The following is a 27,457-nucleotide window of genomic DNA, read 5'->3' as shown; positions in this document are numbered from 1 at the left end:
GCGCTGGAGCCCGATCTGGACCCCGCTGCTCGGATGCAGCCAGCGGCCCGCGCCAGAGCGCAGCGTGAGCGCCACCGCCGGGCACTCAATCAACAAGTGCCCGGCGTGACAGCGGGCAGGCCGGGCGATAACAAGGCGGCGGGCAGCCCTGATAAAGGTGCGCCCAGCAGGCGGCCCGCGGGGGCAGGACGGGCCGTCGTGTCTGACCGGAGGGAGTGGAGCTACGCGGCCAGTGAGGTTCCGACTGCACAGCGGCGCTCTGGCTAGAGCGTCAAGGCCTTGATAAGAAACACACACTGACCTGCACACACACACACACACACACACACACACACACACACACACACACACACACACACACACACACACACACACACACACACACACACACACACACACACACACACACACACACACACACACACTAGCACACAAGCCTCTGATGTGACGTTTGGCTTGTTTATGATGCCACTGAGATGTCTGCTTTGGATTTATGGTCTCTGAAATGTCAGATTCTACCCAATAAAAATGACGTAGGGCTGCACACTACAAATGTGTGCACGATTGTGCAAGTGTGTGAGTGTGTGTGTGTGTGTGTGTGTGTGTGTGTGTGTGTGTGTGTGTGTGTGTGGCTCGGAGATAACCGTGGGGATAGTCCCCCCTCCACTCCCGGCGGAGGCTCAGTGGGCTGCGGCCCAACTATGCTTTACTGCCGCCCGTAACGGCCGCTAGCCGTGACATCACTGGCGGCCAGGAGGCTGTGATGATGAAGAGGGAGCGCGGGGACCGGACACTCATCGCCCGCTCTGGGAGCCGCTGGCGCTCACATGAATGCAGGAGGCGTCGTGCCTGAGCAGGACAGCCATAGGGGATCGCTCAACACAGCCTGTAGACTGAGACTCAGCCCGCCGCTAGGCCACTGTAACTCAGCCCACATTGAGATGTCTAGGCAGCTCTACTAATGACTGAGCTTCTGTGAGAAGGAAGGCGGTGTGCTACTGAAATTGTTCAATCGGTGTGAAAATGCTGTTAAGAGTGCTAAATTGACACTGCTGCCGACCACACGCAGAGAGAGTGTGTGGAAATCCATAAACCTCAATAAAAATCCCACTGGTGGAATTATTGCAATATTTCTTCTCCCTGGTGTCCTGCGGGCAGCTCAGATGGACGGGAAGGGAAGCTGCTAGAGCGCAGCGCTGGGGGGAGAGGGGTCACCTGAGGGGTCACCTGAGTGGTCACCTGAGTGGTCACCTGATGGGTCACCTGATGGGTCACCTGATGGGTCAGAGAGGGGCGCTGGTGGTGGGGGTGCACTGTGTTTACGCCATGTGCTGCTCTCATCGGCAACACTGCTCTCATCGGCAACAAACATGGCCATTATTCCTCTTATCACTACAGCAACCAGCCAGAGGTCAGCAGCACAGAGACAGACAGAGAGAGAGACAAAGAGAGAGAGAGAGAGAAAAAGAGAAAGAGAAAGAGAGAGAGAAAGAGGACCACAGCACACATATCAACTAACCCCCCTACATTAACACGTCCAGTCGTCCACTGTTAATGCACCCTGTATGATGCATACTGAATCAGAACATTTGTGTTTGTCCAATGACAGAGCAGAACTAAAACAGCACGCTCAGTGCAGTGCAGTGCAGTGCAGTGCTCTCACTAGTGCCCGATCTACTTTGGGAAGTGCTCTTTAAAACGTGGCCAGCACACACCAGTCAACAGCACACATAAAAGGCCCAGAAGAGGCCCGTATCCCTTACAACCCCCCTTACAGCACGCCGTCATAGCAATCTGAATGGTCTGGGAAGAAAGGCATTCTCCAGCCCAGGAGGCCACAGGAAAAAAGTGCACTGAACTAATCCAAAGTGCTGAGACATCTAAAGATTTATCTGACAAGGGCAAGCCAAAGGCCGCGCTGAAGAGGATCCGGCCTGCCCTCCAATCTCACCTCTTTCAAATCCAGTCTCCTGTATGGATTACATGCGCCACTTCAGAGAGGAAAACACCTGCTGTCTTTTTAACAGTCAATTCTTTAACCTCGGCCGCGGCGCAGCTTAAGGTAAATCCCGCCGCCGCACTCCGCCGCCACACAAGTGCGCCATGAAAGCCTCTTTCACCTCGCCAGCGCGCCCGCCAAGGTCACCGCCGCCATCCGAGCAGACGCGCCGAGAAAGGAAGAGAGAGAGAGAGAGAGAGGGAGGGAGGGAGAGAGAGAGAGAGGGAGGTATGGCTGATGAAGGGTTGCTCTGCAGCCAGGAGACTCCCAGAGGGATTATGCAGAGCCAAAAGTTCCCCTCTCTCCCTCTTTTGTCGCCATTCAATTCCCTCTGTCATATTTGTTCAACTGGATCGAACGTTGAATGGGTGTGCAAGGTGATTTAAGTGGCACCCTCTCTTCCTGTCGCCCATACAGTGATTCTGAAATTCTGCGGAGCGCCAAGCTTCACTGATCAACACAAGCTTGAGTGGGAGTTCATGTGGCTCTGGATCTGGCTGAAGTATCGACTCAACGGACAGGCAGACAATAAGAAAACATATTCCAACTCTGCTACAAGATAAATGTCATGTGTGTGTGCAATGTGTGTGTGTGTGTAATGTGTGTGTGAGTGTGTGCATGCTTGCACACTGCCAAACAATAGCCAACAAACCCCAACGCAGAAATTTGGCAGTTGTTGATTGCAACAGAATGTTCAGAAACCCAAGTTCTGGCTCCACACCGCCCAGACAGTAATGGAAAAGAACGACTTCTGGACATGTGAAGCTCAGACACGTCCATCCAACAAAGACCAACAATGCAATATACTTATAATGTGTAGGCCTAATAGAGGTGTGTGTATAGCATGTCTGTGAGCTTGTTTGTGTGTCAGTGTGCTGGCTGCTTCATATTTATATGTATCCCTAACCCCGTGTCAGTGTGACGTCATCTTCCTGCTCCTTTACTGTAATACCCCCCCCCTCGCTCAGGCACACTAGCGGCCCTCTGCAGCGGCTGCCAATTTCCCCGTCTTCATTATCCGTCTCCCTCCGTCTGTCCACTCCACTGTCCATCTCCCCCCGCACGGACACTTCCTGCTGGCGCTCCAGGGACACGCTCGGGGGAGCTGCAGCTCGAGTGGTCAGCCTAATGCGGGCTACTTCCGAGAAGCCTGCCGTGCCACAACGCATTAGCCCCCCCTCTCTCCGCCAGCCTGCGCATTTCTATGGCACAGAAATATGGCCGGCCCTCAGGGGGCTCCCTCACCAGCCTGCTAGGACATATTTACTTACAACGCATTAACTCGTGAGAGCTGCGCTTCAGCCAATCAGTGAGGGTCGGGGCCGGCTGTAAACCTTTAGACTCGCCGCAATTATCCAGCGGCCTGGACCGCTCCTTCAGTCTCAAATCGAACAGTTTTTCTCGAGAAACAAATAATAATAAAAAAAATGAAACGCTCGTCCGAGCCTGGAGAAGGAAAACAAGAGTGGTATGGCAGCACGTGATGTGTGGAGTGCTGTGCGGCGCTGGCAGAGTGATGGTATAGTCTTTAAGAGCATCAGAGCCAGTCCAACACATAATCCCTGGGGGAGGAAAAGATGTGCTCGCGCTCGGATTCTAAACAGGCCTTTCACGCTGTGGCACCCAGCTGCAGACTGAGGAAACATGATTTGTGTGTGTGTGTGTGTGCGTGCGCCTGCGTGTGTGAGGAGGGGAAACAAGAGGGAGATAACACAGTAGGAGGCCTGGCATGTGCATACTGTACATGTTTGTCTGTGTGTGCATGCATGTGTTCACACATATGAATTTGCTTCCATCTGTTTGTGAGTCAGAGTGTGTGTGTGTGTGTGTGTGTTTGTGTGTGACTGAACTTGCGAGTAGTCACATGAATGTACATGTTTGTGTGTTCGTGTCTGCGTGGTGAGTGTGTGTGCATGTGTGTGTGTGCATGTATGTGTGCATGTATGTGTGTGTTGTCTGTGTGTGTGTGTGTGTGTGTGTGTGTGTGTGTGTGTGTGTGTGTGTGTGTGTGTGTGTGTGTGTGTGTGTGTGTGTGTGTGTGTGTGTGTGTGTGTGTGTGTGTGTGTGTGTGTGTGTGTGTGCGTGCGTGCGTGTGTGTGTGTGTGTGTGTGTGTGTGTGCAGTACATGTGGTGTGTGGGTGTGTGCTGGGTGTGCATGTTTGTGGGCCAGCAGGGTGGCTAAGTGAGTGGGGCCACACACAGAGCTTAACAAGATGGAACTTACCAGGGAACTGATAACTGTAGCTCGGGGCGAAGCCAGTGTATCCCCTGCCATACGTTGCTACAATGTTTGGGTAACCTGAGGAGGAAGAAGACAGAAAAACACCAGTGAAAATCACAAGACATGACAATGATTTCCTGTTACACAAAAGGCACACAGCAAGACAAGCTGGACACTTAATCTCTCTCACCGCCACACACACACACACACACACTAATCGAGCTACTCAAACACACAAGACATATGCTTGTACAGTATATGCAATACATGTAGAACATTTTTTTTTCAAATCCTCTGAGATTTATTTTTCAGTTAAATATATGGATAACAGAGTCTGCAAAATAGGCAAAATGGCCCTTTTAATGCATGTTGCGTTTGAGCGCCGCGAGGCCCACACTATTCATGCATGCAGCCGTGGCTGTGTCATCATCAGATTACAGATAGGGGGAGCAGAGTGACAGCGCCCTCTTAAAAGTGTCCCACGCAGAGAGCACAGCAGCCTTTCTGCTGATGCAAAGCCTTCAGGGTCAGACACGCTCGTCCTCTCCCTCTCCCTCTCTCTCACACACACACACACACACACACACACACACACACACACACACACACACACACACAAATGCCTCTCGCTGCAGCCCTGAGTTTTGCTTTCCCTGTCCGTTCTCCCCCCCCCCCCCCCCCCCACAAACTGTCATTGATCGATAACCTTTCTTTTATAGCGGCCAGCTAATCGATCATGAAGGACAAGACAGTGCTGGGAGACAATGACTGGGCTGATATTTGTTGCCAGGACATGGAGGATTAGCGCGGCGGCGGCGCGCAGCCTCTTAGCGATACGGAGCACGGCGGGGGCTAAAGCCGCGCTGGCCCGATAGCCGGCGTGGCGCAGGGACGTGGAGAAGATGATGGAGCGATTACAGGGCGTTAAGGAGGAAGGAGAGGAAGAGCAGGCACACAGGCATTTCCTAGCCCAGCAAACACAAGCAGACGAAAAGCTGCTGAAATTACTGTTGTTATTGTTCACCAATTTCCCCCCCTGCCATCGGAGAAGCTTCTTTTAATGATCCCATTTTAGAGGTCAAATGCATATAATAAAACGGACGTAAAATGGACATGGTGTCCATGTGTGTGCAATTGTGTATGTCTTACATCTAATGAACGTGCCTAAATGCACTCAGTCTCATAACTATAGCATATAGCTGGAGGGTAAAGGACACATTTATCAGAAGCACAGTGATGCAGCAGTTGCCACAAACACACCGCTGGACACAGCCACTGCCTCTACGCTTCCTGCTGTATTAAAACACAATGACTTGTCGTTTGCTATTTTCTTGTAATTACTTGTATGTGTTGCTAATTTGCTTCTACGTCTGTTTATCATTTTTCCTATGGCCACTATTCTTCAGTGCTGTAGTCATGCCAATAAAGCCTCTTTGAATCTGAGAGGAAAGAAAAGGACAGGAAAGGAGAGGGTGAGTGGAGAGGGAGAGAGAGAGAGAGAGGGAGAGAGGGAGAGGGAGAGAGAGAGAGAGAGAGAGAGAGAGAGAGAGGACGCAAGAAAGAGCAGGAGCGTGGTGAAGTTTAGAGGGAAGTGGGATGGGGCCCAACACACATGCTCTTCCTGTCGCGCTGCCAGGAGCGGAGGACGGGCACGACGCGTGGCGCGGTGGGTGCGGTGGGTGCGGGGTGGTGCGGGGCGGTTGGGCGAGCCTGCGACGCGTGTGGCTGAGCTGGAGCGGCTCTGGGCCAGCTGCTTATTATTGTTCCTATTCTGTCACAATGCTGCACTGCACACACAAGGAGCCCGGGACTTAATTATCTGGAAGCATTTCAAACCCCAGCCACAATTGGTCGTGCTAGAGAACACACTACGTGTGTGTGTGTGTGTGTGTGTGTGTGTGTGTGTGTGTGTGTGTGTGTGTGTGTGTGTGTGTGTGTGTGTGTGTGTGTGTGTGCTTGTGTTTTTTAACGTGCGCATGTGTGTCTATCTGAGGGAGCACTCTTGCCCGTTAGCGCTGCTTTAAAAGTGCTCTCCCCTCTCCCCATGCCACCATTAAGCGCTATGAGCCAGACCTAAAACAGCTTCCAGACCTGCAGCTGAAATACCTGGGAGGAATAGAGTGAGAGAGAGAGAGAGGGGGGGGGGGAAAGAGAATGAGAAAGCGAAAGAGGGTGAGGTAAATAGAAAAAGGTAAATAGGTACAGCACACCTAAAGATACCTGGGAGAACGACAACACTAAAGCACCAAAGCTGCACCAGAGAGAAATGACGGAGCTCTTCTACCGACTCCATCCCTTCTGCGCACCCACCCCCACCTCCACCTCCACCTCCACCCTCGGCCCTGGTTGTGCTGTAGCTCCTCTCTCCCGCACACATGTGGGGCTTAACCCAAATGGCTCATGATGTAGCAGGCAGTGCGGCTCCAACCTTTACTCCATCAGCGGAGCTCCTCTCTGTGTGGAGCCCCGGTGGATAAGGGGTCTCTGGGGACACGGCCCTGATCTGAGCCCCCGCGCACATCACTCCACCTGACAGCCACCACCCGCCACCACCCACCACCACCCGCACTCACACACCCTGGCTACTCTGCTGTGGGGGGAAGCCAACGTGCAATACCGCTACGTGTGTGTGTGTGTGTGTTTGAGTGTGTGTGTGTGTTGGGGGAGAGTGTGTGTGTTGGGGGGAGAGTGTGTGTGTGTGTGTGTGTGTGTGGGGGGGGGGGGGGGGGGGGGGGGGGGGTTGGGGGAGGAGGTGCTGCTGGTGAAAGTAGGCCTCTCCCCGGGCTGAGGGTGAAGCCATGCATAAGAGAGGAGTCTGTTGCGAACGCGGGGAGGGGGGCGGGCAGAACAGGTGTGTGGGCCGAGCTGGGCCGACTGGCCGCTGTCCATGGGAATCAGTGCGCTACGCTAGCATACACGCCACGCAACACTGTACATGGGAATCAGTGCGCTACGCTAGCATACACGCCACGCAACACTGTCTCCCTCGCTCAGCATCACAGCGCTCCTTTATTTGGCTGCCTTGTAGGTCAGCATGTGGAATGTGGAATGGAAAAGGAGTCCGAGTGGGAAAATGAAGGAAAAGAAGTAAAAGGTCGTGGCTACCTCTAGCAAGAGAGGACAAGGTGGCAGCTAGTATGTGACATGTTGCTGTAGCAGTGGTGCTAACCCCTCACCAGTAGCTTCACTCTAATGCTGAGCAGTCTGGTCCTCTCTCCACTTGTGCTTTCCTTGCTCTTTTCCTCCTCTCTGCCCTATTAATTCCCCTGTTGTGTGTGTACTCACGCTTAATAACACACACTCAGAGAGGTGGCGAGCAACAGAAACACCACAGTCAGCAGTAGACGGAGGGCTGTGTACACTCACAATCTACAAGACTGGCAGCCATGCAAAGGATATGTATTAGCTGCAGTGCTAGTTTCTGTTGGGTTTTTTTGGTCGTTTGGAACACCAGACAGAGAGACATGGGGACCATGCTCACATCTACTCTCTGCTACGGTATGTGCTACAGTGGGCTTTTATATCTTAACTTAATGTCTCTTCCCTCTCTCCTCCCCTGAGTTAGTCATTAGTCGAGTGCCAAAAACAAATGGCAAAGACTTAAACTGTTATTCTTTCCTATTTATTTTGATCAACTCTTCCATGTTTTGTGTGAATTTGATGGTTCATTAAAGTCTGGATTAGTTTGTAGTCAATCCATTCAGCCACACATTACACGGACACTGAAATTTCAGTTTTTTTTCCTCCATTCTTGTCAAGTGGTTGTGTAACTAGGACTGATGGAAATCTAAGTCTATATGGAATGATTCTGTCTACATGAAATTCTCCATCTGCAGGTGTTTGTAAAGCTTTGAATATGTTTCACCTGTTGTCTTCTGGTACTGTATGAAAAGACTAACTATATCATTTATAACTACTGTATCAATAATGTGCAATTTCTCCTCTAGACCACTCGCAGTCTCTGCTTTTGTCAGTGGACAATGACAGCCACACCTGGTGACCTCATCCACGTGTCCCTACCCAGTGAAACCTACTGCACCACATTACATGTGTCGTCCTCCTGGACGTTCATGTCCGAACTCACTGCTCCGAGTGACCGGGCCGCCTGCCGACCGCTAGCTCTGCTCTGCGTTGGCCCTCTCACCTTTGCCGCTCGTTACGGGCCGTTTCATTACGTGTTGACTTAGTGTCCCCATCTCCAGACGCGGCGGAGGGGGCCCTGCGCAAACACGGAGGCGGCGCGCTGTGGTCTCGCGAGGCCCCGTCCTCCGAGAGGTAAATGCCACGCGCTCAAGCTAAATATACATGACACGGGCTTTTCCTGTGACATTTTAAGAGCTTACTGTGAATGCACTGTGCCATGGCTCCTATTGACAGCGGGGGGATTAGTGCCACACAGGAGTCTGAACCCCAGGGGAAGCCAACGCTCGTCAGACAAACAACACACACACTAGCACACACACACACACACACAGACACACACACAGACACACACACAAGCATACAACCGTCTACCCACAAAGCTGGTGCTGCTGTGGCTATTGCCAAAGTGGATGCTAAGACGCTGTGTTGTGTTGCACGCTCATGAGTGCAAATAAGGCTGAACGCTACAATGGCTGGGTGACATGAGCGCAGTGAGCAGGGCGGTGAGGCTGCTGTGAGCTGCAGGAGGGATGAGGGAGCTCAACAGCAGAGGAGTCTCGTGTGGTAGCACTCCCCACTGCTACGGAGGAGAGGAGAGCGCAGGGGTCAGAGCGCAGGGGTCAGAGCACATGCCCATAGAGATGACGTCACCTCCATCACAACACCATTTACTATGTTTTTATCATCACATCTGAACATGAGAGAGAGTGAGACACACACCCTCATTGTAAATGTGTGTGTGTGTGTGTGTGTGTGTGTGTGTGTGTGTGTGCGTGTGTGCGCGTGTTCCTGCATAGACCTTCTGTGCTTCTTTGTCAACTCCCAGGAAGGTGGTTATTGTGTAGGGATTTTGTAAGATCATCTCCCGAAGAGAAAAACAGCACCCCCCCTCACTCCTCACCCCCACTCCTCCCCCTTCACCCCCCACCGCACCCCCCACCGCCTTGTCTTCATGCACCTTCTCTCCCGTAAATAAAAGCTGTCACTTCATCAGGCCCCCCCGCCTCCCTGCAGCAGAAGCCCTTATTTGTGTTATTAATATGCATACTAATGCACCTATTTTATGGCTCAACAGTTCAGATTCGCTTTAGAATCAATTATCCATCTGTTTAAAAAATAAGCCCCGGCGCCTGCTCTTGTGCAGGGGCTTAGAACGTGTATTCATTTGGAGCAAACATACATGAGGCCCTTTAACGCAATAAAGATAAATGGCTCGATTAGGTGTGGTAAACAAAGGCAAGGCGAGGGGTGGGGGGGGGGGGGGGGTGCAGCGGGTGAAGGGGTGGGTAAGAGGGGCTCTTTAATGAGATTTTGGCGAATGTACCAAATTACACTTCCTTTAAATAATGAGCTGCGTTGATTCCTTTTTTTTCTTGGAGAGATGAGGCTATTCAAATTTTAGAGAAGGAACTTTGTCCTGCATCTTAAATATCAATATTTAGACAAAAGCGCTAATGAGAGAAATATCAGTTGCTCCCGCGTTCCTGCGTCTGCATCTGCGTGGCGCGGCTCTCGTCTTTGTTCCACAATAAGACTGATTAGCAGCGCTCTTAATAAGCCCGTGATGTCTGCTTTAACAGCGCCGCTCTGCCAGATGTTTCCGTGGGCGCCGCTTCCCAACACATCTGACGCGCGGGATGTTTTAACGGCTGCCCCGGGGCCTGCCTCCCAAACCTCTCCCTAGACTTGACTCTTCTCAACCGCGCAACAAAAAAAAAAGAGAGAGAAAAAACACCCCAAAAGCATACAAAAGCGAAAAAGCAGACGGTGCTTAGATCAGCAAGCGTAAGCTCCCGAAATGAACCGCTCCTCTCTCAGACGCTCTCCAGGGCCGCCGCTACCGTAAGTTTGGCCAAACGGCTGACAAAAAGTTTTTTTTTTTCTCCCGGTGCCGCAGTGGAGTGTCGGGCGGGAAGCTGAGGATTACAGGAAGATGGATTACAGCGGGCGGGCGACGCCTCCTTCTCCCCGCGCTCCTCGCTCCTCGCTCCTCGCTCCTCGCCCGCTTCCTCTCCTCCTAACGACACAAAGCCCTCCACCTATTATTCAGCACTCCTGAGGTGGAGGACAGATGAAATCATAAATTCATAATTTAACATTATTTCAATTTTCCTCTTCATTTAGTTCTGTAATGTGGGTTTGGGGGGGTCGGTGGAAGGGGGGGGGGGGGCGGGGGTCGGTGGGCTGAGGAGGTTGTCCAGGGGAACAGAGCGGGTCAAGGCCAGAATATCTATGGCATATTTTCACGCAAGCCCTCTCCCCCCACATGGCCGCTTCATCAAGGCAAATTACGGGTGGGACGACCTCTCCCCGCTGCCTCCATTAGGGCCCTGGGCCGTGCGCAACTCGCGCCAGCCATCAAACGATTTATTTGCTTCACTTACTTTCGGCAGACGATCAATCTCGCTATAATTATCTCTTGTCAGTAAAGCAAGGGGGCTCAGGCTCCAGATCACACAAGGGGGAGGAGGTTAGCGGAATAACACCCCCCACCCCACACACACACACTCCTCGCCCTCCTTCTTCTCTCTTTTCTCTTTTTCTGCCTCGACGTCTCTTGTCTATCTGTTCTCTTTCATTACTTGCGAAATGTCTACGAATAAGAGAGAGAGAGAGAGAGAGAGAGAGAGAGAGAGAGAGAGAGAGAGAGCGAGCGAGAGAGAGGAGGGGGGGAAAAGGGAAATAAAGGGAGGCCCAAGCTAACGGCGTGTGCCGGGAGACAGACTGTATGATGTTTCTGTGTCTGTGTGTCGGAGGGGAGCCCTGCCGCTCAAGTGTTGGTGGGTGGATCTGGCGCGCCGCCAGTGCAGTCTGGAGTGGAGCGGAGTGGCATTAACTCAAACGTACAGTGCTGGTGTCAGCCCGCGAGTCACAAGGCTGCTCTCCGAGGAGCCCTCGCCAAGCTGCAGCCCAGCTCAATTCCACTTTATTTATACAGCCCCATTAACTAGGAGCATTGTCTCCCAGCCATTTATGGGGCCTCTGCTCTAACACCTCTCCTGCACGCAGAAAGGCAACAGAGGCGGAGAAATACTGTTTCATCAGAAATCAGCCAGCGGCAGCGCCCAGCTCAGAAGGGCACACTTGTCTGTCTTCAGCCCATTCCACTTAGCCACGCCGACTATTTTTGGTTGCGGTTTCTCTAATTCTGTGAGTGTGCCTCCATGCTGGAGAGAGAGAGAGAGATACTGTAGATAGAGACGGAGAGATAGATAGAGACAGAGAGAGAGAGAGATAGATAGATAGATAGATAGAGAGAGAGAAATAGATAGAGACAGAGAGAGAGAGATACAGTATATACAGTATAGAGAGAGGTAGGGGTAGAGAGGGAGAATAAAGAGAGAGATAGAGAGATAGCGAGAGATAGAGACAGAGAGAGGGGGAGAGATAGATAGATACTGTAGGTACAGTGGGTGGACTCACTCAGCATGCCCATGCCCAGCATGAAGGCATCCATGGTGTAGGGCAGTCCTCTGGCCCGCCCCCGCGTCCCCGGGGGGAACATCACCTCCTTGGGCTGGGCCTTCTTGCACTCTACCTGTGAACACAGAGAGAGAGAGCACATTACAGCACAGTACAGCACAACACAACACACTCAACACACACCACAACACACTCAACACAACACACAACACACTCAACCCAACACACAGCCCATCAGTGGTACAGCGCTGCGCGGCGCGCTCACGCTCACGCTTCACATGGCATTTCCCCTGCAACAGCATGTTTACATGACATGCCGCCCTCAGGAGAGCTCAACACAGCCATAGCACTGCACCACACTACACTACACCACACTACACACACTCACGCCCCACAGCCCTGTGTGAGCGCACGTTCTCAGCCTTGTTACTGATGTTCTGGAATTGACACTGATGATGGTGCTGTTGGCTAGATTCAAACCAGTCTTACAGTTACATTTATTACATACCAAAATCCAACAGCCCGGATCGGGTGGTTATTAAATGATCTATTCATTGAAATAGAAATAAAGCAGCATAGTGATATATATGGAAGCTGCTCCATCCCTTTACAGCATCCTGTAGCACTGTGCTGGTGAGGGGATAAGAGGTGATAAGAGAGGGGAGGTGAGCGCACAATCATGTGTGTGTGTGTGTGAATGGTGTTGCTATGATGACTGTAGACACACACACACACACACACACACACACACACACACACACGTGGCGCAGAACAACCCAATTCCCACCTCTGCTTCAGGCTCAATGACGCCACACTTCTCAGGAACAGGCCAGAGAGTGAGAGACAAACAATCGACTTTGGAAAATGTTGGACATTTCCTTCCAGCCTACACACACACACACACACACACACACACACACACACACACACACACACACACACACCTGATGTCGCACACACACAGGTTGCAAATGTAAGTCGTCACATCCCTGTGTCAATTTAGTGCTTGCTGTGTTTGGCCAGGCGTGCTGAGGCCCGGTGTGCCCCAGGCAAACGTCCTCTCTCTTATTGGTAAACATTTCCCATTTCCCTCTCCCTCCATGTCTTTTACCTCCGTCCCAACTCTTTCCCTCTCATCTCACCATTCTCTCTACTTCTACCCTCCCTCCCTCACTCCCTCTCTCCTTCCGTCTGCCGCTCTGCCTTTCCACTTTTCTCCACTCTGTCTCTCGCACTCTTCCTCCTCTCTCTCCATCTCTCTCTCCCTGCTCCCCCCATCATCATGGAAAGTGATGTGGGCCCTGGGGCCGCTCTGGTTCCCCTGTGTGTGTGTGTGTGTGTGTGTGTGTGTGTGTGTGTAGTGGGTGCCATCAAGCGCTCCGCTCTCCTGCTGCGGTGAATGACATTTCACCCTCCTCCCTACACCATGCATAGCTAAGTGGCTGTTGCTCAGAGACAGGAACCAAGGTCTGTGACAAACACACACACACACACACACACACACACACACACAAATTCTCTGTCTTTGTCTTACACACACACAAAGACATCTACGAATGCTCTCACACTCACAAAGACAGAGGTGCAAATGCAATAACATAAACACGCATTGTTTTCATCACAACACACACACACACACACACACACACACACACACACACACACACACACACACACACACACACAACTGTTAATAGACCAAACCTCGGCAACACACACACACACACACATAGAGTGTGCTAAACGGACACACTCCCTTGCCCTGGTGACTCCACACTCGGGTGGGTTAGCTCAGTGAAGTGAGAGCACATGGCAAAGTACAGCCTTGTGACACACACATATGAGAAAAAGACAGGCTCCCACTACGCAGCACGCTTGGCCTAATGCAGACAGGAGCATCTGACACGACACACACACACACACACACACACACACACAGAGAGAGAGAGACACGAATTCCCTTACAAAACAAGAACTCCACCCACACATGCACTAAAAGCGGATGAACCCAACATAACAAGCTGCTGGTTGTGTGTGTCTGAGAGAGCCTGCCCTCCACTGTGCTGTCACACAATCTCCTCTGTACTGTCTCCCATTCTCTCTTCTCCCTCACTCACTCTCTCACACATAGAGACAGGCAGACACACACACACACACACACACACACACACACACACACACACACACACACACGCTCTTTCACTGGGTATTACAGGGCAGTTTCACCAGCTGCTGGAGCTGCCTGGGCCACGTCTACAGGCTGTCCACAGCAGCAGCTCGAGTGATGGGGAGGGTTGGGGTGGGTGGGGTGGGGGTAGTGTGGGGGGGGCAGGGGGGCCCACTCACCCCCTCAGCAGGGTTCCTGTCTGCCAGAGTCAGTCCACTGCCCGAGGGAGTGTCTGGACTCCACTCATCTGTCTGTCTGTGAGTGGCTATGCACTATGTGTCTCTCTCTCTCTCTCTCTCTCTCTCTGTGTGTGTGTGTGTGCGTGTGTGTGATTGAGGGAGAATCCATATGTATGTGCTTCTGTGTATGTGCTAAAAAGGCACGTTGAGTGTGTGTGTGTGGGTGGGTGTGTCTGTGTGCATGTCTAATTCTGCTTGCCTCTAATTCTGTCTTGCTCCATGCAATTGTTTGTCTGCTGGTCTCCCTACGTGATGTCTCATTTCAGCCTGTCTGTCTGTCAGCCTGCACGCACACACACACACACACACACACACACGCCTCAGCCCTGTCTGTTTGACCATGTCTGTCCATCCTTTTATTTACCTGCCTGCTCCTTTGGGTCTTCCTCTGTCAGTCAGTCTGTCTGTTTGTCTCTATGCATGTCTGTCTCTCTGTCTGTCTGTCTCTCTCACCCTCTCTGCTGCTGTCTGTCTCTCTGTCTCTGCTGCTGCTGCTGTTGCTGAGGCTGCTGCTCCATTTGAACATCTGGCAGCTCCTGTGACTGCTCAGGCCCCAGCTACACCCCCCCCCCCCCCACCCCCGCCCCCCCCCCCCCCCCCCCCCCCCCACAAGCCCCTCAGCCAGAACCCATCCAGCCTGCCAGTCTGCAAACAACCACAACAAGAGCAACAGCAGCGGCGGCGGCACAAGCAGAGCTCGCTGCCCCGAAATGGACGACGCGATTGAACACAGCGTAGGACAAAGAGCAGGAAATAGGAAAGTGGGAACACTGGATTGCGCTGAATGTATTGCAGGGCGCGCTGGGGTCGCTACTGTCAGTTCACCACCCGTTGTTAAGACACATTCAGCGCCCTGCGTTAGCGTCCCCTCTGACAACAAGCGCATTACAGCCGACAGTTTTAATGCTCGAGACCTTTCAAAACAACAAATACATGTTAAACCAAAATAGAATCAAATGTCTTCCCTCCAACACTACTGTAGTTGGTTAATGTGTTCAAACACAGCCGACAGCAGCACTTTCCACAGCCCCATTGAGAGAGCATATGTACGCCTATGCCCTCTGTGATGGTGCACAGACTGCCATTTGAAGTGATAAGGAACATTACATTGGCATTAAGCAAAGAATAGGCAACACCCTGTAGAAAACAACATACCTTAATTACGCGCACAGAGCTAAACGAGCTAAGAGGGCGTGACACGTCTAATTATTGTTCAGTCGCTAATTGCCATGGCATTTGGTGGTGGCGGCTGTTAGACGCGGTGGTTCGGCTAATCATCGCGAGCCGTGGACGGGCGCAGGTGTCATCAGCGAGGGCCGCCGGAGGTCCCGGGGTCCGCGGCGGCGGCTAGCGCTCGGCTCCGCACTATTACTTAACTAATTAGCGGGAGAGGGAATGGGTTCGGCTAGCGTTAGCACTGATGAGGCCCTTCACGGGGCCTAATGAGGAAGATGAGGAGGAGGGACAGATCGCTAACGACCTGGGAGTGGGAGAGGCTCCGGCGCAGGGGAGAGGAGCAGGGAGGCAGAACAGGTGAAGGCCACAGACTAGAGCAGAGGACGGCCACACACACCGAGACAGCCCAGTCCATCTACTCCATCTCATATCCACGGACTGGGCCACTGCAACAGTACAGTATGGGCCATGATATGGGCAGGGCTATGGTCCAGTTATGGGGACAGCCCAGTATTCATCTACAGCACATCATCTTCTGACGGACGGCTGAAATATTGGACACAAATACTGTATCCCTGAACTACACCTTTGAGTGACTTGTGAAGTGACATGGAGCTACAGTACCTAACAAGACAGATCAAATGTGGGGACTGGCAAGCTCACTAACAATCAGCCGAGTAATGGCATGACCCCACCTGTAAAACCTACCTTACAAAACAACCCAATCAATGCGTCCATGCGGCGGTACTCATCCAAAAGCCCTACTGCGCTGCAAGGCAAGCCCCGGGCAAATCCAACCGGTTCTGAGGCGTACATTATCATTTGGCAGGACAGGGCGCGATACAGCCCTAGCAGAGATGCTCCGGAGCTGTCAAATGTTCCCACCCAATTCATCAATTGGCCGCCCGCAGCTCTGGCTGTCTGTAGGAGTGCCATGGCCACCTCCACACCTGTCACCCTCCTCTGGTAGGCCAGGTAACCCCCCCCCCCCCCCCCCCCCGCTGCCCCTCCACAGCCCACGGCTGCACATCTGAATAGAGCACGAGGGGGAGAGGGCAGGCTAACTGGAGGGGTCAGGGGGACCAGCGGAGTGCGGAGAGAGGGGTCAGGGGCCAGCGCACGGGTGGCCGGGGTGATGGCTAGCGTCCCGCTCGGAGGGGCGGAGGGGCAGCGGGCAGGTGTGTGTGTGTGTGTGTGTGTGTGTGTGTGTGTGTGGGGCTCAGAGCAGCTCCGGTCTCTCTCACCTCTCCTCTCTTAATTGTCAGGAGGGGCAGGCAGCCGATGCTGATCTGAGATCAGAGGAGCTTTGGAGCGCGCGCGCTTAACTGACCCCGGAGACAGGAGTGTGCCATCACCTGAGAAGTGCTCCTGGGCTCCTGTTCTCACTTTCCATTTGAGGAAGATTACCTGCGGATGACTTTCATCCCCTCCTCATCCCCGGCGCTGCGCGTGTGTACGGGGGGATGCTTATTTACAGTTGCTAATGTGCAAGATAAGGAGCGCAGTTGTTTTGAGGCATCACTGTGATTACGCTCTCCATTGGCAGAGCCTCAAATGCACTGCCTGAGGGATCGGGGAAGTGATTATAGCTTCATTAAAGCAGAGTGGAGACATTCACCCAAAAGGTATTATTTATATAAGCTGACACACACACACACACTGTTCCTGAGACTCTCTGTTTCTTTCTCGCTCTCTCACGCTCACACACAAACACACAGCACAGCACAGCACAGCACATATATGTTTATATGTTTACTGTATATGTGTAGATACACTATATGCACACATACAGACACAAAGCTATCTATGAATGTTTACGTATTAAAGGAATGCGAGGCTCGTAAGGCTCTTTGTTCATAGGAACCAACTGCATGGTGGCATTAAGCAAACTTTCCCTGGATCATGCAGCACAGGTGCATAGCATAAACAAGAGATGTAACTTTATAAAAACAAAGACTCTGGTAGAAGTAAAGGTATCCATCAAAATAATGGCTTGGGTAAGAGTAAGTGTATTATATTTAAATGTGGGCTTATATAAGAATAATTCCAATAAGAAGTAGTAAGAATAAGAATAAGTTTCAATATATATTTGTATTTTAAAAGTACTCAAGTTAGAGCAAAAAGTACTTTGAAACTACTCATATAATTCCAATTTATTGGGGGGAAAAATACAGAACACAAATCATGTTCTCAAAGTGAGTGTTCTCACTTGGTCAGACATGGTGTATGGTGCAATCAGGCGTACAAATGTTGAAAGACATCTGCAGGTAAAAAATAATCAGTAAATAACACATAGAAATGTACTCTAAGCAGTATAATACTATTCCAAAAGAAATCCTTGGGCAGCGCCCGAGCACGGTAAATTTGGTCCTAGAAGCCTGTTTGCCTGCACTTGAAGGACAAGCGCTGCCTTTAACAAGCTCAATCACCCCAACTGATACACCTGCTCTGATGAGACAGTGTGCTGATTCACTCCCTACCTCGCTCTGTCTCTGACACACACACACACACACACACACACACACACACACACACACACACACACACACACACACACACACACACACACACACACACACACACACACACACACACACACACACACACACACACACACACACACACACACACACACACACACACACACACACACACACACACACAGCAGAGCCCAGCTTTAGCGCCCACAACAGAATGAGTCACGACGCTGACGCCGCGCTCGCTCACACACTCTCTATGGCACGCTCAGGGAGAGGACAACATCCTCGGAAATAGAAACATGTTCATTTGTGTGTAAATGTGTACATCACACAACAATGAATGGAGGGATCTAAATGAATGGTGCCATATTCTCAGGCCTGGCAGCTCTCTGTGTGTGTGTGTGTGTGTGTGTGTGTGTGTGTGTGTGTGTGTGTGTGCGTGCGTGCGTGCGTGCGTGCGTGCGTGCGCGTGTGTGTGTGTGTGTGCGTGTGTGTGCGTGCGTGCGTGCGTGTGTGTGTGTGTGTGTCTATAGAGAGGAGCCAGGATGCTTCAGGTAGGGCTCTTTCATGCACACACCCACTAGTAGAGCGGAGGAGGAGCGGCTGGGCCGTGTGAAGCCAGAGTGAGGCGCAGACTCAGAGGGAGTTTATTTGCACATTTATTGAGGACTCATCCTGCTTTGATGGCTGCTGCAGCTAGAGAGTGAGCTGAATAAACACCTCGACTTAGAAGAATCTCACGTTGCTTGATTCCATACATCCAGAGCTCGCTGGTGTACATTAAGTGGCCTATTTAACATCATCTTCAGCAGTAGTCTAGGCTAAATGCTCATCTTCTTGCTCTCCCACACACGTTTACCATTAGCTCGACACTCCTGACTGCATACATTAGGTCAGCATTTACCACCTGCCTGCTTACATTGTGCAGCTGTTCACATAAACATCAGTGGAAATTGCTCATAATTGCATTATTAAGGGATCATGCGGCTTGATCTATAGCAAAATGTTTCCCTATATGGACAAATTGCTTGTTGTGATAAATTGTAGCATGTTCCTTGCTACAGTCTGCCACTGTCTTGCAACTGCAGTGCTGTGTCCCACAGTGGGGGAGTAGAGCAGTGAGATGCTAGCTAGCTCACACGTGGGATCTAAGACTCCGGTGTACCCCTGCTCACTCTCTCAGTGCTGTAGACATCTCACAGGCCTTGTGCTCCACACTGCAGCTCACACACACACACACACACACACACACACACACACACACACACACACACACACACACACACACACACACACACACACACACACACACACACACACACACACACACACACACGCACACGCGCGCGCACTGTCATAGCCAAACCGAGCCCCGTTTCCGTCACCGAGCAGAAAGGTTACCCCCGGTGTCGCGGGCGGGCGGGCGGGCGAGCGGGCGAGGGTGCAGGCGGCCACCCACCGGAGAGCCCTGCTGTCCTGCCCGCCTGCCCGCCGCGCCGCCTCCATTAGCATGGGTGATAAGTGCAGTGTGTGTGGACGCGCCAATTTAGTGTGTGCCACAACCACGCTGGGGCTCAGGGCCTGCAATATCACTCTGAGATAATCTACCGCTGTGAGCACAAACAGGAGGAGAGAGAGAGAGAATGAGACGGAGAGAGAGAAAGAGAGAGAGAGGGTGTGAGTGTAGGGAATGACTCTTCCTCTCTTCTTATCTTGCTCGAAGCGTCAACACACATTTTCCCAAAGAAACATACAAGCACATTGACACACACTCTCAAGTAAGCGCACACACGCAAGAGGGTGTGACAAGAAGACGTTGAGAGGATTCAACATGATGGCTTTCGGCGCAAAAAAAAAATGCCATCAGTTTATACTCCTCTCTCTTTCTCTCTCCCTTTCTCTGAGACTCTGGTGTACCCCTGCTCACTCTCTCAGTGCTGTACAGCAGACATCTCACAGGCCTGGTGCTCCACACTGCAGCTGACAACAGCACAGAGAGTGCCAGTGTGCTCCTCAGCTTTCTGTCTATTGATCAGTTGCCCACTTCACCTTCTTCTATGGATGCTCTCTCCCTTCAGCAGACAGCTGGGATGTCTCACCTCTAAAGTGTGCAATATTAATCTCTCTGTCTCTCCCTCTCTCTCTCTCTCCCTCCCTCCCTCTCTCTCTCTCTCTCTCCCAGCTCTGAGCCCCCTAAACCTCCCGACGCGACAGCGCTCTGTTATAGAGACTCTCACCTCCGACATAAATTCCGCCGACATGCAAAAGGTCACCGAGCGACAAACGGCTCTGTCTTGTTTGTGAAGTGCAGGCAGATTAAATAAAAAGATAGCAGGCCTGCCAGGCCCCGCCGCGCAGCGCTCCACTCTGCCGGCACTGACTCCCGCTCTCTCTGTTCCGTTTTGCTCGGGGGCAACAGCATTCGCGGCTTAACAGCCAGGCATAATTCACCGCAACTGGAATTAAATTACATTGGAGACTTGGGGGCCGCCTTACATTATTGATATACTTACAGCTATTTCGCCTGACACAGAAATCTATATTCACCAGGCGTTTAAAAAAAAGAGAAGGAAAATAAATAGAGAGAGAGAGAGAGAGAGAGAGTGGAAAAAAAAACGAAATGCTGTCAGGGACTATTTACAGTATACTTACTGGAGAGTATGTCTATTTTATACAGCTTTAGCATTAAGGGGCTACTTGGGAACGCACCAATAATACACATCTCAAAAGAACAAAGCACCCCTGGGCGCCGGACAGGCCTTGGCAGGGCTGGGAGATGGAGGGAGCTCCGCGCTGGGACTGGACCGCAGGCCTCTGCATCATCTCAGCGCCACCTCGGTGAGTCAGCGCCTGTCCGTCCCCCCGGCTAGCCTGCGTCCACTTTAAGGGCCCCCTCTCTGCCCGCTGCGTTACATCACCTCCCCCGCCAGGCGCCCGTAATGGACTTTCATGAGGCCGCTGCGCCGCTCGAGCGTTTACTGCTTTGTTATACATGTCAGGGGTCAATTATGTGCAGGGGACACTCCGCTCTCGCAGGTCTCCACCTGCCTTTGTGTTTCCCCCCTTTCTTCTTTAAAAGGAGAGCGTGCGTCCAGGCGTCTGGTCCCGGCCATGTTTTGACACCTCGGGGCACGGAGAGCACTCTACCCATAGCACGCTCCATTATTAGCGTGGCTGAATGACTGTAATCTTTTCAAATATCACAATTCCCTTCCATTAGCTCAAGCTACTCTTTAAAATACTGCCGCCGTCTCTCCACGGGTAAACAGAGGGACAGTTGCCATCACAATGACCGCAGCCGTAAAATCACCCCGAAAAATGCACTCGGCTGATGTAAAAAACAGAAATAGGAGACCGAGAAAGACAGACAGAGAGAGAGAGAGAGAGAGAGCGAGGGAGAGAAAGGGAGAGAGAAAGAGAGAGGAGTATAAACTGATGGCATTTTTTTTTTGCGCCGAAAGCCATCATGTTGAATCCTCTCAACGTCTTCTTGTCACACCCTCTTGCGTGTGTGCGCTTACTTGAGAGTGTGTGTCAATGTGCTTGTATGTTTCTTTGGGAAAATGTGTGTTGACGCTTCGAGCAAGATAAGAAGAGAGGAAGAGTCATTCCCTACACTCACACCCTCTCTCTCTCTTTCTCTCTCTCCGTCTCATTCTCTCTCTCTCTCCTCCTGTTTGTGCTCACAGCGGTAGATTATCTCAGAGTGATATTGCAGGCCCTGAGCCCCAGCGTGGTTGTGGCACACACTAAATTGGCGCGTCCACACACACTGCACTTATCACCCATGCTAATGGAGGCGGCGCGGCGGGCAGGCGGGCAGGACAGCAGGGCTCTCCGGTGGGTGGCCGCCTGCACCCTCGCCCGCTCGCCCGCCCGCCCGCCCGCGACACCGGGGGTAACCTTTCTGCTCGGTGACGGAAACGGGGCTCGGTTTGGCTATGACAGTGCGCGCGCGTGTGCGTGTGTGTGTGTGTGTGTGTGTGTGTGTGTGTGTGTGTGTGTGTGTGTGTGTGTGTGTTGTGTGTGCGTGTAAGTGTGCGTGCGTTTTTCTGCTAAATAAAGCTGTCTCTTTTTCCTGCTTTATACTGTACATTATTGGTGTATACTCTGGTGTATTTCTGTTTTCTGTATGTACTGTATGTGTGTGTATGTGTGTGTGTGTTTGAGCAAGAGAAAGTGAGTGAGAGGAAGAAAGAGAAAGAGAGAGAGGGCAGGGGGGAGAGTGTGTCTGTGTGTGTGTGAGGGGGGGGGTGTTGCAAGCAAGCGTGTGTTCACACATGTGTAGGTCAACAGCATAGCCAGGGGTGGAGAGAACTGTAGAGGACTTGTTCCTTACATAAGTCACTCAAGCACAGACGTGCAAACACCCTGGATCTGTGCACTTTCTATTCTATAGAACAGAGCGCTGTTATGACAGTGACACACACTGCCTTATATAATGCCTAGAGTATGAGTTAAATACGCCATTATATAAGGACCATTACGACACCGGCAAAAACATTTTATAACAGTCTGTACAATAGCCATTTGAGGCAGGATATTTTCAGACAGGCTGATTCATGTGATATTTTGACAATTTATTGCAATCATTAACCATGTTTTATAGCTACAAAAATGACAGTGAGATGTTCTGATTATGACTTTAAAAAAAAAAAAAAATCTTTTTGGTGACAGCTAATTAAGACTACTTACAACTAAAAACTAAATCTACAAAGGCGCCATCCGACATGAAACATTCCTCTCCTCAAACAAATGTATTAGTCTGACAAGCTGCTTTTCTGAGCATTTAAAATATCTTAACTTCTGTGGTCACACCTTTCAACTTAAAGGCTTTTATTCATGAGACTAATTTACCATTCTGAACCTGTCATGGCTGCTTCGGTCTATATGCAGAGGTTCCCATAACAACGGTTTGTTTTGACAACGCAATACTGTATGTGTGGAAACCATGCAAATGAGATGTGGAGTGTGGGCTGGTATTACTGACATAGACCATCACCAGGGCGCTGCTGTACAGTATACTCGCTATCTACACGCACTGGAAATGCAGATCGAAACGGGCAACAGCAAAATACACCGTGTTTCACTGTGAGGGCGTTTTACTCTGGCTTTACATAGTAAATGTCAAGAGATGTGCTTTTTATTTGCTTTTCACAGCGTTTCTAGAGGAAAGGCCTAGCAAACCTTGCTTGCCAAAGGTTCACATTTAAACTCGAGTCACCTTGTTTAAATTGGTAACACTACAAGCGGGGCTGCCCTAAAGTCACCCCGGACTAGCAAGTAAATAAAATCCATTTGATTTCCTCAGCGCTGTGTGTCAGAGTTAGGGGGGTGTCAGGTAAGGCCAGTCACACAGTGGAGTCGTGCTGGGCTTTAGATTTGGCTTGAGCTGTTGGTGCTTTGCAGTGAGAACCTACTGTAGCACCACATCAATTATGAGGGAATGAGCACATCTCTGTGCTGAGATCAGTTAGTGGAGGGCCCCCATAACCGCTGACCTATGAGCTCATTCCCATGGTGGGCAAGCTAGCTCACAGGGATACTAAATGAGTGAGTGGGAGGGGGGGAAAAGACAGAGAGTTAGAAGGTCAGTGCAGAGGAACAGCCCTGATCTGAGGTCAGGAAACCTTCTGCCCTACCTCCCCCTCTTCCCTCCCTTCCTCTCTTCCTCCCTCCCTTCCCTCTTTCCTCTCCACTTCTCTCCATCTCCAAAAATAGCCCTTCCTGTGTAGCCCCACAGCGCGGCACTAAAATTAGCCGTGCCTTATCGAGCACCAAACCCCCCGCCTCGATTAGCCACCACTCACACCCTGTCAGGGCACATGGGACCTGGCTCAAGGTCTCCTCCACTAAGGCTGGCCTCTGTGTGTGCGTGTGTGAGCGTGCGTGTGTGTGTGTGTGTGTGCGTGTGTGTGTGTGTGTGTGTGTGTGCGTGTGTGTGTGTGTGTGTGCGTACGTGTGGAGAAGGGAGAAGAGAAAGCAGAATGAAGCGAAGAGAGAGAGAGAGAGACGAGAGGAGACAGTTGGTGTAAAGCGCGTAAGAGAGTAAAGAGAGGGGGGAAGAAAAGAGGGAGAGGGGGAAGAAAAGAGGGAGAGGGGGAGCAGAACGGAGGTGAAAAGCCAAATGAGAGAGACAGAGCGGAGGGAGAAAACTACCCACCCAGCGGAACAAAACGCGCCCGCTGAACACAAAGGTGCTCCCAGCCATCTAAAGCGGCCCAGCTAATGATGGATCACATGAGGCGCAGCCCATCCGGGGGAGAGGGAGACGTACGGTACGGTATGGTACTGTACGTCCCCACAGAGAGCAGGTGAGCAGGAGAGAGGGAGAACAAAAGCAGGAGAGATGTGCAGGAGAGAGCAGCATTACTCTGCTGTGGCATTACGCCGGGCTCTGTTCAGCTCAGCCCCACAGCATCATTAACAGACACAATCACTGGCCTAACGCACCATCTCTCTTGGCCTCCACTCTTCTGTTGTCTCCTCTGGCCCTGGATGAACCTATCTCCTCCACACACACAGCGCGCGCGCGCGCACACACACACACACACACTCTCTCTCTCTCTCTCTCTCTCTCTCTCTCTCTCTCTCTCTCTCTCTGCTCCTTCCCTCTCCTTTTTCTCTCCTCTTTTTCCCTTTTCCTTTTTTTCCTGCAGCAGCCCTGAGTGCGGGGGCTGTGTATGTGTGTATGTGCTTGTGTGTGTGTGTGTGTGTGTGTGTGTGTGTGCGTGCGTGCGCTCGTCCAGGCCCAAGTCGGGTCTAAGTGGAGCGGGTCAAACAGCAGCGTGTTCCAGGCCACCCACCGCAGCCGGAGGAGAGAGGGGAGAGAGGAGAGAGGAGGCCTGATGAATGTTTCATGCCGTGCCCGCCGCTGCTCGGCTCCAATCAAACCGGGTGAGCAGCGGGCCAGCTGGTCAGAAGGCACCAAAGCTTCACCCGGGGGCCTCCCTGCCAACTTCACCAGTGCTTTATGGCCCATTTGGGCCCCCGTAGTGACCGTGCGGCCTCGCGGAGGGTCACGGTCCTGCTCTAAAAAGGGTCTGAGGTGGTCGGTGCTGAAGCTCAGCGGCTATACGTCCACTCGGCATTCCTCCGTCATTAGCCACTCTTCTCTGGCACAGTCTTGCCCTCGCCTGCTCCAGCTCTTTCTTCCCTCCCTCCCTCTCTCCCTACCTCCCTCCCTCCCTCCTTCCCTCCCTCCACCCCTCTCAGAGATATATATCTGCTACATCCCTCTATTTCCACTCTCTCATACGTTTGGAGAGCTCCAGTGCAGGGGTCACAGATGGCGCTTTTCTGGGATGGCAGCAACACAAGCGGGCAATCTGTGGGCACCATTACTGTCCTTCACTATATATAAACAGGATGATGCGGGAATAGTGCTCTAGAAGATGGATTTTTAAAGGAAAGTCATTTGCAAGTCAAATGGCCATGCCGGCTATGGGCAAATGGTGCTGGTGTGAAGACAGCTTTGATCTCAACAGGCAAACAGCAACCAAAACAAGCAGCAGAGCGACGGGAAGACAAACAGAGGAGTGCACAGAGAGCAGCTGTTCCTACCAAACCCTGGTACCTGCCCCATCCTCTGCTGCCAACCCAGCTCACGCTATATCCCCCTGCCCACGGGCACACCACACACCTCCTACCCACGGGCACACCACACACCTCATACCAGTGCCCTCTGCGCACACAGAGGGGGACCAGACTCCCACCAACCCACCACCTACCCCTCCACCAGCCATCTTTCTTGCTCTCTCGCTCTCTCTCTCTCTTTGTCTGTCTGACTCTGTCTCTCTCTCTCCCTCTTTCTCTCTGTCTCTATCTCTCTCCCTCCCTCTCTCTCGCTCCCTCTCTGTCTCCCTCCCTCTCTCCCTCCCTCTCTCCCTCTCTCTCTCTCTCTCTCTCTCTCTCTGAGGCCTGTGAGTGATCCTAATGATACATGCAATTCCCCTGTAGCCCAATTTAATCCGTGCCAATCAATGAGGGCCGGGGCTCCGGCTGGACGCCGAGCACGAGAACAGAGAGGAGAAGAAATACAAAAATTACAACCCTTGCCGCTGCTCTTTGAACAATGAGAGCATTTGATGCAATATCATACAAAAATCAATAGCCCACTGGTCGGCCTGATGGATTGGCAAAGACCCTGCCATCCTGCCACTGGCCAACAAAGGCGCCTTGTCTCCTTCTGGAATTTTTTTTTCTTCCGTCCATGGCTCTGTGCCGTCTGTGTGCTTGTGTTCATGTGTGTGTGTGTGTATGTGTGTGTGTGTGTGTGTGTTATAAAAGAGGGAAGAGTGATAGAAAGAGTGCCTATTACAGTGTCTATCCAGTATGTGTGTGTGTGTGTGTGCGTTACAAGCACTATTTCTCAGTGATCACAGTGGCTTGGTTCAGACGTGGACACCCATGTCACATCACATCAGAAAAAGGCCACGCCGTGTCCGTATTCAAAGCAACTAGTGGCAGCTCAGAGCAGCAGATGAGAGGCACTGGCCTGACATTTCAGCATGGCCTGTGGTTTACCATTAACTGTACAATACGCCGCAAACATAAATGACCAATAAACATAAGAAAGGGCAAAGCAAATCAAGACAGCATGTCGGGACCACCTGGACTGTGGATTTCAATTACATCTTCCTCCTGACCCCCCCCCCCCCCCCCCCCCCCCAACACTGTAACAAGCTTACAGAAATAAATCTATCCCTGCTCCAGACCTTCCTGGGCATGACTGCCGTCCCTGTGCCCCCCTCCCGCCCCCCCCACCCCTCCTCCCTTGTAGGGGGAATTACGGTTGAGGGGAAAGACAGGTTGTTCTTCTCCCATCCTGGCTGAGGGGGAATCACAGACACAATTTCATGGTTTGTGACTGGTGCACACCACTGCACACACTCTTCCCCCTCCACCTGGATGCATGGAGCAAGACGGAGAGAGGGAGAGAGAGAGAGAGAGAGAGAGAGAGAGAGAGAAAATCAGACTGAAAGAGATAGAGAGAGGGAAAGGGACACAGAGAGAGAATGTGTGTGTGTGAGTGTGCCTACTGCTGCCCATCTTCCCCATCACCTCCATGTTGCTGAGGTCCAGAGGCAGTAAGCCCCTGCCAGGTTGATGAAGACTAAAATATCCACACACCCCCATCCACACACCCACACACACACACACACTCTGATTAGTTTAACCAACTTACCATTTTATTATTGATTTCATGAAAATGAATCTCGCAGACCTTCTCTACCACGTCTTCATTCTCAAAGGTTACAAAGCCGAATCCTGCATCAGAGAACAGTGACAGAGAGAGAGAGAGAGAGAAGGGGCAGAGATGGAGGGAGGGAGGATGGAGAGATCGAGAGGGAGAAAGAGAGAGAAAGAGAGAGGGAGAAAAAAAAGAGAATGAAAGGAAATCAGTTAATCAGTTCAACTTTTCTCTCCTCTTCCCCCCCTCGTCAGAGAAACAGGAAAAGGCCAAACAAATATGCGCTGATGAGCATTCTGCAGCAGGAGAAGGAGGCGTGATGAGGAGCGCTCTGGAGCGGGGGCCACGGCCAGCTCCTGCGCCTCCTGCCTCCCTAATGACGGGGGGGATGATGCATCTGCTCCTGTGGCCAGCCG

At 51.7% G+C, this 27,457-nt stretch overlaps 1 protein-coding gene across 11 annotated transcripts in view; it reads right to left on the bottom strand.

The window, feature by feature from the left end:
* The window catches only part of msi2b (musashi RNA-binding protein 2b), a 223,314-nt gene that overhangs the window by 37,667 nt on the left and 158,190 nt on the right, over positions 1–27,457 (bottom strand). For all 11 annotated transcript variants that reach the window (XM_062551886.1, XM_062551887.1, XM_062551885.1 and 8 more), the window contains exons 8-10: positions 27,036–27,118; positions 11,787–11,901; positions 4,224–4,298 (exon numbers count right to left, since the gene is read on the bottom strand). In XM_062551886.1, the coding sequence (XP_062407870.1) occupies positions 4,224–4,298; positions 11,787–11,901; positions 27,036–27,118 (273 nt within the window). The remainder of the gene's footprint in view (positions 1–4,223; positions 4,299–11,786; positions 11,902–27,035; positions 27,119–27,457) is intronic.

This window comes from Sardina pilchardus, chromosome 13, assembly GCF_963854185.1.
Source record: "Sardina pilchardus chromosome 13, fSarPil1.1, whole genome shotgun sequence".
Taxonomy (NCBI): Eukaryota; Metazoa; Chordata; class Actinopteri; order Clupeiformes; family Clupeidae; genus Sardina; species Sardina pilchardus.
This window is presented reverse-complemented; position numbering and strand designations above follow the sequence as displayed.